Source organism: Condylura cristata, unplaced genomic scaffold (assembly GCF_000260355.1).
Source record: "Condylura cristata isolate star-nosed mole 26May11 unplaced genomic scaffold, ConCri1.0 scaffold00001, whole genome shotgun sequence".
Taxonomy (NCBI): Eukaryota; Metazoa; Chordata; class Mammalia; order Eulipotyphla; family Talpidae; genus Condylura; species Condylura cristata.
In genome coordinates this window covers 76,324,804-76,336,559 of record NW_004567102.1, presented here as the reverse complement: position 1 = coordinate 76,336,559, position 11,756 = coordinate 76,324,804, and the positions used below count along the sequence as shown (strand labels likewise).

The 11,756-nt window shown below is 39.4% G+C and overlaps 1 protein-coding gene across 1 annotated transcript in view; it reads right to left on the bottom strand.

The window, feature by feature from the left end:
- Positions 1 to 11,756, bottom strand: part of UTRN (utrophin) — a 237,827-nt gene that overhangs the window by 18,850 nt on the left and 207,221 nt on the right. The window contains exons 44-46 of the mRNA XM_012735025.1: positions 8,358 to 8,493; positions 6,420 to 6,569; positions 3,410 to 3,485 (exon numbers count right to left, since the gene is read on the bottom strand). Of these exons, the coding sequence (XP_012590479.1) occupies positions 3,410 to 3,485; positions 6,420 to 6,569; positions 8,358 to 8,493 (362 nt within the window). The remainder of the gene's footprint in view (positions 1 to 3,409; positions 3,486 to 6,419; positions 6,570 to 8,357; positions 8,494 to 11,756) is intronic.

Below are 11,756 nucleotides of genomic sequence, written 5' to 3'. Positions count from 1 at the left end.
TGTGGGTCACCTCCAGGGCTGGGATCGAACTCGTGCTGAAGTGGCTTTAGCATCTTAGTGCTGTGCTTTAACCCGCTACACCACTAGAGAGGGTCCAGGATTAATTTTTAAAGTTAGAGGTTGTCTTCCACAAAGACTTGACATTTTCTTTTCCTGTTTTTCATCTGTGTCTCATTTTTAATGATGGTAAGTTGTTTATTGTTTTTCTTTGATAAAAGAGGTGGTTGAATTCATTATTAGATCTATGTGAAACCCACTCTACCACGCAATGTATTAGACAAAGGACTGCAATTTCCAAAAAAGAAAGTTAACCTGTAAATTTGACATAATGCTAACAAAATCCCAATGGGTATGCATGCAACTGGACAAAATTATAAATTCAAATTTCTGACTTTAAAACTAATGTAAAAGAGAAATGGCCAAGAACAGCCAAAAGATGAATTTGGGTAGAGCACTGTATACCCTACCATACATTTCATTTCACTGCTTAGGTAATAAGGCACAACTAACTCAGCCTGTGGTGAAGCAGACATCAAACCAATCACTGGAAGAGAAGAGCTACATGCTCAGTCAGAGAAACCTAATCTTGGCTGAAACTGCCTTCGAGGTCAAAGGGCAGGAGTGTGCTGGTGAATACAAGATGCTGGGGAAAGTATAATCAAGAGCTGGTACAGGTGGTGGTGGGATATGTATGACCTCAGAGCTCCTTAGACAAATTAACTCTGACTGCATTAAGGACCTGAATATAAAAGCCAACAATTTAAAACTGCTAGTACAAAATAAAGAATACCTTTACAACTTCAGCCAAGTCCTACAAGAAAATGAAAGCTATGAGTAGTTCAATATCATCTAAGAAATCTGAATATAACACCATAAATATTTTAAAGTTGTAGGCTAAGGGAGGTATTTGCAAGGCACTTTCCAGAGAAGGAACTGGTAACAGAAATTATTTTTAAACTCCAAAAATATCAATGGACAATACATGGAGGAGGAAACAAGAAAGGCAATAAACACACAGTAAGAAGCTCAACCACATGTGGGTGTGACGACAAATTAAAAGAACTAGTCCACATCCAAAGTCACAGGTTTGCAAAATCATGTCTGGGGAGCCCTGGGGCTAGAGTGCACGCTAAGGGGCATGAGGCCTACATTGTTATCCCATAAAATATTTGCCTCGGCCCTCCCTGGTGGCGCAGCGGGTTAAAGCACAGCACTGAGAAGCTAAAGCCACTTCCGCATGAGTTCGATTCCCGCCTGCCCCGGAGGTGACCACATGGATGGCAGACCTCTCCTGACCCACCCGCTGCTCCCCTCAGCAGTGTACTTCATTGATCTGCCTGTTCTTCTCTCCATTCTGTCTCTGGTGAAGCCTCTCACCGCCCCTGAGCCTCTGGCCTGTACCCCAGTTCTGTATGCGCAAATAAATAAATCTTTAAAAAAAAAAATATTTGCCTCGTGCATTCATTCTTCCCCAAGGGTGGACTGGTTCCCCCCTCACACGAGTGCTGTCCCCACACTGAAGGCAGCAGTGGATGTGAGAATCCAGTCATCATCCACTACCAGAAAGTTAACTATTTTAAATGTAAAACAGAGCCACTTTTCTTTGGAAAATATAGTTTCTGTATAATATGTTTTAAATATTTTCATTTTTACTCAATGGTTTTGCAGTCACTATTTTAAACTATTCCATAATTCTTTAAATTTCTGTTTTACTTTCTAAGCAAGTTGCTAAGGATGCACCTAAAAGGCAATACAGTAAGAGAAGGAAGCATCATACGGGTCCATTTCTGGGAAACATCCCGAACAGATCGATCCGTGCAGACCAGAGACATCGCGGTTGCCAGGAGCTGGGGGCTGGGGAGGAGCTGCTGCGTGAGGCAGAGATTTAACTTTGGAGCGTTGGCAATGTTCTGGTGTTAAATGAAGGTGGCAGGCACACAACACTGTGAAGGTGCTAAATGAATGGTTTAGTCTAAAATGTTTTGATTTTATTTAATATAATTACAAAAATAGAAACAAACACTGTGGAGGAGGAGACGGACACTGAAGCTCACACCAATCTCAGGGTGAATATCTTGTCAAAAATGAACCACCCGGCCCTCCCTGCCGGCGCAGCGAGTTAAAGCACAGCACCAAGAAGCCAAAGCCACTTCAGCATGAGTTCGATCCCTGCCCCAGAGATGACCCACATGGTGCCACAGACCTCTCCTGACCCCCGCAGCTCCCCTCAGCAGTGTAATTCCTCTATCTGCCTATTCTGCTCCCCACTCTGTCTCTGGTGAATCTTCTCCCCGCCCCTGCACCTCTGGCCTGTACCCCAGTTTTGTATGCATAAATAAATAAATATTAAAAAAAAGAGAGAGAGAGAGAACCATCCAACCACTGGAAGGAATAGTTTTGTGTCCATTTTTTAGACTTTTCACTATGTATTTGGATTTCTCCTGCTTCCCCACCGTAATATGTGAAAATGTAACACAACCCATTCCTCCAAGTCTTCTCCCATGATGAGAGAACTGAGCGTCTATTGGCAAGGGAGCATTCCCCTAATGCAAGTGCCAGTGTTTGGGAAATTAATTAACAAAACCAGCCAGGTATTTCTTAGACAATACAAGTAAATAAGAAAAGCAAGTTTTCACTCTCAAGTGAAAACAAATGTCTTGTCACTCATCATTCTTTCCAATCCTGAAGAGGAAAAACAGGAGAAGGGAGCGAAGGAGGGAGGTGAGAAATGAAGGAGGAGAGGGAGCAGGGGCTGTGGTGCCACAAAACAGGCAGCCAGGCTTAATCCGTGTGTGGTTTCTCTGGGTGACTGGAAGAGAAGAGGGGAGGGGGACTCAGAGAGTCCACAGGCCGGGGGTAGAGTTAACTTGGTGAAGGGCAAAGAAAGTAAACACCGAGAAAACTCTTCTTCCTCCACATCTAAATGATCATTGTGTGTCAGTAAGTAGCTTCCTTAGAATGGAGAATCCTTCTGAATCCTTCTGAATCACACCTGGCTCCAGGGATAGCTAAACCTTTGCCCAGTCACGGTCAGCACCTGACTCACGAGCCCTGGGTGTGCTAACACAGTGGCTCCAACTCACCTCCTGACAAACTGTTTGTTCCCAAAACACCAGTCCTCAGTTCCCCATCTGGCCTGCCTTCCATCCCGCAGAATCTGCGAGGGCCAGCTCCCACCCCAGGCCCAAGAAAGTCAGAACATCTCACCCACCATGGAAAGGAAGGCCAGGTACACACCACATCGTGTCCAAAACAATTTTTTTTCCAAATAGTTGACAATGGAATAATAAATCACAACCCCATCATGCCTCAAATATGTGATTTTTCAAATTTACCCAGATAGTTACTCATAATGATAAAGCCATCCGATGTTAAAAAATGTTTTTGTGAAGGAATAATGGCATCTTACCCGCAATCCTCGTCTGAGAAGCAGAGCAAGGCTCCTGAGTGTACTCCTTCAGGGTGCTGGGAAGCTCTTGGCACATCTACAGTGTTAGGCCAGAGAGGAGAGAGCATTTTATCAATCAAGATGTTTAGATTTTCATAGGGCATGAAGACAGGGTGAGGACTGTAGTCATCTCTACTACTTATCACATTTACAGATACACTTTGCAATTTTAATAGATTTGTAATCAATGTCTGGCTTTCTAGTTTTCATCGATTTGTGATAGGTTAAAAAAAATAAGATAGCTCTGTTGATTATCTCCCCATCAATGCCTAAACTTCTGTCTCCATCCCAGTCTGCTATGACCTGGCTTGGTCCCTCAATCCACCAGAATTACTATCAAAAACAGCATCTGGTCTTCATCTGCCCTGGCCTTCCACAGTATTGATGGCCTTATTCCCCCTCCCTTGAGTTATGTAATATTCCGAAGCTCTGCCTTTGCTCCTCTCTCTGACTTATCTCCTAAGTGTCCTTCACCAGCTCATTCTCTTCTGTCATCCATCAAATACCGACATTTTCCAGAATAGGTTTTTGGTCTTCTTACCCTTGACCTGGGACTCTGAGTTTTGATTTCTAATGGTTTCATCTATCATGTGGAGTTTTTGGAGGCTGAAAATTCCCAAAATCATATCTTCAGTCCCTCTCTCTCTGTTAATACACAGGCTTTTCCAAATCTGCATTCATCTGTCAGCATTCCCAAACACTCCCAATGACAAAACACCTCCTTGCACATTTTTCTAACAACTGTAACTCACTTTTCTACATTCTCCTCAGGATCACTGCACCCCGGATCTATACTGAAGCTGTAGTGATCTTTCACAAAGTGGCTTTCCCTGCTTGCAATCTGTCAACAACAGCTTGCTGCCCTCAAGGTCATGAATTCTCCAGATGTGCCTCAGATCCCTGTGATTCAGGTGAGGCTGCTGAATGTGGTCTCCAGCAGCACTGCTCATCCTTACTTTCCACTCTAAACTACTTCTAGGACCCAAAAGCGTTGGGTTGACTCTGTGTCCCCTGCAAGTCCTTTAGTTTGCTTCTCCCTGAAGCCTTTTCTCTGCATCTTCTACTGACCAATGCTTAGCTGATCCTGATTAATTAGCTTGGATGTGATCTCCTCCACAAACCTGACCAGGTTGGTCTGAAAAGTCAGGCAGGTGCCCTACCTGGGTGTTGTCATGGAGAGCTGTAGGTGATCATTAACTATTCTTCTTTCTCATGATAAACTCTTTGGATTAAAAAAGTATAATAACTTACTATAATTTGGTATAACTGAGAGGTGAGTTAAAAACTACTGAGAGAATGAACAAATGCATGAATGAATGAAATACCCCAAATAAGTCCCCAATGTGCTTCTACTGGAATTCCCTGCACATTAAGCACCACTTGGTCTTGAACACTCATATTTGCCTGAGTAAAATCTGTAAGAATTCATAAGATAAAGAAGTTGTGGCTTTGTCTAACATAGTACTCCCAAAAGATACCACCAAGTCCTCCTCTACTCAGTGCTCACTGACATCTTTTATGTTAAAGAAATATGTTCTGACTGAATAGAGTCAAGGTGAGTCTGAGTGTTGACACAAGACCAACACATCTGAACAAAAGTGTACAGGAGAGAGAGTCATTGATGAAGTCAGAGAAAACAGGAAGCCAGAGCACTCAGGATGTCACAAATCACAGGATGGATGTCAGCCTTTACTTAGTGAAGTGGAAAACCACCCATAAGCTGAACTCAGGGAAGTTCCTTGACCTGAGTTCTGTTTTAACAAGTCACTTTGACTGCTCTGTTGAGAACAGACTGATAAAGGACAAAGAAGAAAGCAGGAAAGCCAGTGAAGAGTCCAGTACAGTAATGAAGACAAGAGAAAACGGTGACTTGAAACAAGTTAAGTTTAATAAGTAAAGTGAGAAGCAGTGCGATGAACAAACCTTCTCAAACTAAAGAAAGGCTGAGGGAATGCACAGCACACCACACACCCGCCATCCTTAAAATGTTGTTATAATGTAAATATAGACAGAGGGCCTTTTCCATCATGTGAATAGGTGTCCGAAAGAGAAGTTGACAGTGGTGACACCAAATTCTGTTGTTGTTTTTTTTCCCTGAGATATAATTGACATATCATATGTTTACTGCCAAGGTTCTTGACCTGACAACAAGGCTGTAACTAATAGCAACTGAGATGGGAGAAAGACATCAGCATGAGGGAAGGTGCAGGCCAACTAGCAGAGACACCAGGCAGCTGGTTGCATGTGCTGGTCTAGAGTAAAGACAGAGGGCCAGACAGAGACACATATAAGCAGTGACTCAGCCAGGCAAGAGAGGCCACAACAAGAAAGCACCCTAATTACTGGACAGAGAGTGATGGCTTCCGTTTTAATGGATTAAGAGGAGAGCTTCCCTGGTGGCCTAGGAGTTAAGTCTCAGTGCTCTCACCTCAACAGCCTGAGTTCCACCCCTGCGGGGAGGTGACCCACATGGCTTGGCAGACCTCTCCTGACCCGCCCGCTGCTCCCCTCAGCAGTGTACTTCATCAGTCCGCCTGTTCTGCTCCCCACTCTGTCTCTGGTGAAGCCTCTCACCCCGCCCCCCGCACCTCTAGCCTACCCCTCCCCATTACATTCTACCTAAAACCTAGTAAATATATATCAAATGAATAAAATATAATAGTTAAAAATAAATGTACAGATGTGAAAATTCATTTATTGTATAATTACTGATAGTTCATTGTCTAATTCTAGTATTGATATTATACAGAATATATTGTATAAATACCTTAGACCAAGAATGTCAATGTAAATTAAAACATTCTTGAAAATATATACTTCTATCCATGACAGGAAAACAAATGGTTACACAAGTAATCATTAAAATGTGATTGTATTTGAAAATACTTAAAACTGTTAAATGATCCTACTTCTTTGATTGCAAAGTTCAATAAACATAAAAAAATTTGTCACAGTAACTGTTAATGCATACCTTATTCCATGTCAGATTTACAGTTTTTAAGCTTTCTGAAATTTTCTCTCTTTCATGTAAACTCAGACTTTTATCAGAAAGCATTTCCAACTCGGTTCTATTCAACCATTTGAGCTTTTCATCTTGCACATCCATTTCTCGAGTTAACTCCTAAAGAAGTCAGAAGAGACGTGTGGTTAGAAGGCTGTCACACTGGAGAAGTCTCCAGAACTATACTAGAAAGAACTGTAATAAATATTTTCTTCTTTATCACAAGGGGAAAAAAATTGTCAAAATGGTGCTGGATATTAACTAGACTTCCTTGTAGTGATCACTATGCAATTGGTACAAATACCCAATGACTATATGAACACCTGAAACTAATAGAACATCGTGTTTAATCTTTTAAGAGAGAGCAATATAATTTGGGAAAATATTCTCATAAATAGGCACTTTTATTTACTGTGATGGAAATAAACATAAAAGGTCTGTACTGACGTGAACAAACTGTAACTAATGCGTAAGGGAATGAACACACTTCTGCAGGTCTTGTGTGCACGTGAGCTCACGCTCTGTGTGTGCTCCCACCCTGGTGCTCGCCAACCTCTGAGTAGGACCATATTATATTTCTATTGCTAACATAATGAAAAGGATGTCTGTACTAATGCAAGGCAAAGAAAGAAATAGTAGTAGGGGCCTCCCTGGTGGCCTAGGGATTCAGTGTCAGTGCTCTCACCTCGACAGCCCAAGTTCCATCCGCGGCCCAGGAGCTGACCCACATGGCACAGCAGACCATGTCACCCGCTGCTCCCCTCAGCAGTGCATTTCAGTAGATCCACCTGTTCTGCTCCCCACTCTGTCTCTTACCACCTGCCCACAGCACACTTCTGGCCTACACCCCAGTTCTTCTAAACAAAAATTGGGTAAAAAGGGTCCATTATATAGCGCTTAGATGGAAACTAGAGTTTTGGCAACAAGGATGAGTCACGCACAGATGTTGATACAAAAATCTGTACACCTGAAACCTATGACGTGTTTAAACCAGTTACCTCAATTAAGAGGAAACAAACAACAGGAACGTTTGTGGTCTTATCTCTACTTGCCTTCCTGCCCAAGCCCAAGGTCCCACTGCAGTATTACCCCAGATTGCTTGCAAAAGGGACTAAACCATGTGATGTTTAGATAAACATTTCATTGTCTCATTTGGAATAAAACACTGAATGGCTGTTTGCCACATACTATTTTCTGCTCTTATGAAAAGTCTTTTTTCCCAAGTATTTTATTTATGCGCCTTTAGATAAAATCTCATCAATTTAAAGGGCTTTCTTATAGGTGTTCTTTTATGCATACACATGTGTATATACACACTCACAATTTTCAATATACTTTGAAGATAGTATTATTGTTCAGCAACAAGAATATTTAATTCAATATGGACACTTGGATATATCAACAAATAGAAAGATGCCTTTGTATTTTTATATATTGTATAAAAATACAATCATAAATAATTCTTGCTGGGTGTAGAGAATAACTAATTCATGTATCCATGAGGCTAAACCCATAATAAGTTGCAATGAGTTACTAGGCAAATCACTCAGAATTTCTTATAAAACCTAAATTTATTAATGAGCAGTTATTTTCCAAATCTAAGAGCAAAAAAAAAAAAAAAAACCACAGAATATATTCTAAAATGGTAAAATCTGTTTAAAATAGACTAAAAGTCTATATTTAATATTTAGACAATGATTTATCACACTCGTATGTGAAGCCTTACTTCTACAAGACCAAAATTACAGCTGCTTGTAAAAAAAAGTTCCTCTTTCAAGTTTGCCACAATTACCACAAAGTACGAGTTTCTTTCCTTTGTCTCCTTCAGTCATGCAATGTGTTATTTAGAGAGTAAACAATCATGAGTGGAAAAGCATTGACAAATGCAGAGACAGCTAAACCACTTACTGTTAATTCTTGCAGGTTTTTCTGCAGCTCAGTGGTTGATGTCTTCTGTACAGCATTCTCAGCCTTCGTTAACCAACAAATGATTTCATCTAGTCTCTTTCTATATTCCATCATCTGCTTGCTTTCTCCTTTCAACCTAAAAGAGCACACCCTTGAGATAAGTTGAGAAAAATCATCCAACTAGACCAATGGTTTATATATTTACTTTGGCATCCTGATTCACTATCCACAAAAGAATTATGTAATTATTGTAATACATGTTTGAAATGTGGCAATAGTAATGCCAAAGATTATTTGATAAGAACAATGCTTCCTTCATCAAATTATATTACATTAAATTAAAAAACACTGTTACTGAAGATTGTTATGTTCTCTTCTGATGGATGACATAGAAATTTAAAATAGAAGATTTTTTTTTAAGAAGTTAGATGCCACAGAACACCATAATGGACTTAACTTTAAAAAAAAAATGAAAAATGTCTTTATCTAAAATATTAAGGAAAAAACACATAATTCTCCCTGAGTACCACACAGAGATAGAAAAGCGTCATTATATGAAAGATTATTCACATCAGGTGGCAACTGTTACTGTACTTACTCACAGGAAAGAAAGAATAAGAACTAGGCAAGATTCTGAGAACTGGACATTTTTACAAACTAAGAAAGACAAGGAAAAAAATGGAAATCTGGTTAAAAAACCTACTTAAATATAGCACCAAGTTTTAAAAGAGATGTATGAAAAACACAGTACAAATTTTAAAGGATTTAAGAAAACAAATACTCATATGAATATAAAAGTGGAACAGCTTTAATTAGATTCCTTAAATGTGATAAGAATAATATTTATAAGTATATAAACCATCTGTCAGAAGATAAGACTATGATTAGATCTCATATGACAGATACGTATTTTTAAGAAAGGGCTCAAAAGCTATTTAGAGCTTGTCGTAGGATCATTATTTTTATAACTGCAGTCATTAACTGTTGGTTTAAAAATAGAAAGCCATTTTTAATGAATTACATTATCAGCCTTTTTAAGAACTGACATATTTATGGTTACAACTTTGTCTTTTTGATCACAATAAAGACTATGTAAAATGATAAAGACTATGTAAAACTGAATTTTTACATGTAAAAATGATGTACTATGTAAAATAAAAAAATAAGTGCTTGTATATTGAATCATCCACAATATTTGAAAAATGTTTCAATGTTTTAAAAAAAGTGAAAATCACAGGTTTTCATTTTTTCATTTTTTAAGCATCAATCAAAACAGAAAATAGCCTTCAGATTAAAAATAAATGAAGCAATAGTATTAACTATTTAAGACTTCTAATATCAAAAAGGTAACTTGCCTTCTGCAAGGAAGAGTCCTTAACATTAAATAATAGTTTGGGAAAGACCTAAAACACTATGGCAGCTTATTCATTTCCAAAAAAAAAAAGTTTTTATTTAAATTTTCCAGTATCTTAAAATCACAATTTATTTAGTATTCCGAAAATGTATGTATGAAAGAAACTAAAATTATCAATTATTTCAGTAAGACCTATTTGAGTCAGACAAAATTGTTGTCTCCAAACTAGGTAAATATAATCTATATTTTATGTGATCCCTAAAAATAAAAGCAAGTTATAAATTTATGTTCAAACTGTTATAATAATTGTTTATTATGAAATAAAAGCATAAACTGCTGATTTGGACAGAAATTTCAGCAGACACTGAACTCAAAAATTGTCAACTGTGTGCTCTTCCTTCATGCCTTTGGCATGAGTGCCCACAGAAGCCCAAAGTTACAAAGCGGCCCATAGAGAGCATGGACTCAGGAAAACAATTAATGCTTTTGTTGAAATGCAAGTGGGGAAATGATTCACAATTCTTTTCTCTTTCCAAAAAAAAAAAAAAAAAAAGAATAAAATATGTATTAACTTCATTTTGTTAGCTCTGGGAACAAGAATTACCACACTCCATGGAGATGCATTTGAAAATCTTTAGGGTAATTCCTGCATTTCTTGTTAATACCATGCCAGCAGGTGCATTTTTTCCTTAAGACCCGAGAGATGTATCATTTTCCAGCTGGAGAAACTCTCCAGGCAAACGCATCAGCCTGGCATGTAAGATCCCATGACGCGGCCCCCAGTGGTCCTGGCCCCCAGAATCCTCTTCTTACCTATCCTGCAGAGATTTTGCTCCTGGCCATACCATCTCATGTTTCTCACTCTACCTGTTCTACTCTGCTTCCTAGAAGGCCCTCCCCAGGGTGCGGCAGTGAGAAATTGCTATCAATGCTTCAAAGCCAGTTTTAGAATCCTTCCCACCATGCCTGAGCTCACAGCCCACCAGCTGTGCCTCTGTGCAAACACTGTCTCTGCTTAATGTTTTCTGAAGTATACCCTGTCAGTATCCCCTTTATACCATGTCAGTGTGCCCTTTAAACGGTTTTGTTGTCCCAGTTTCTGTGTTCCTTAGTCACCTGTGTATCCCCTAGACAGACTCCATCAGTATCGATCAAATCAATCATTCTCAAAATTCAACAATAACATGCTTGGAGAACACGTTGCAGGTTAACTTACTACTATAAACATAGATATGCTGAGTGTCTGCTGTGTGAGCAAGTGCTGAGGGCAGAACCATTTTACAAACACTGCTCCATTAATCCTGGTGACACAACTCTGGGACAACATCTCGGCCTTCCTTTAAAGAGGGGCACTGGTCAGAGCGCTAGGTCTGTGGCTACCCTAGGTTTGTATAGCTTGTATCTGAGGGCACAAATAGCTCCGTGACTAATCTTCAAGGACACACTGGACAAGTAACTTGAACCCTCCTTTCTGAGCCTTAGTTTCTAAAGCCTCGCAGACCCTCAGAAGGCATTTGTGAGAATTAAACGAGGCAGCGTGTGCAAGATGCCAAAACCGCCTCTGAGACATGACAAGTTCTCAAGCAAAATGCACAATTATTTGTCTCATACCTGAACACAAAATAATAGATGATGTTAATTTATTTTAAAAAGCAGCTACAGGCCAAATATTCACATTTAAATATTTTGTTATAATGTGAACGTTGATAAAGTAGTAGATTGACCTTTAGCAAAACAATCATTTATCACTAAAATAGCACATCACCTACAGAGTTAAAATTAGCAGAAAAATTAATAGTTGGGACTTTTTAATCAAAAAGCTCTCATAAATCCCCCCAAAAGGGTCATTAATGAGAAGGAATGTATTAAGTAGAAATCCACTAAATCTTTGTTGTCTCAAAAAATGATTTTGAATTTTTTCAATAAGATATAAAATAGGGGTCCTCCCTGGTGACGCAGTGGGTTAAAGCACAGCACAAAGAAGCTTAAGCCACTTCCGCATGAGTTCGATCCCCGCCTGCCCTGGAGGAGATCCACATGGCGAG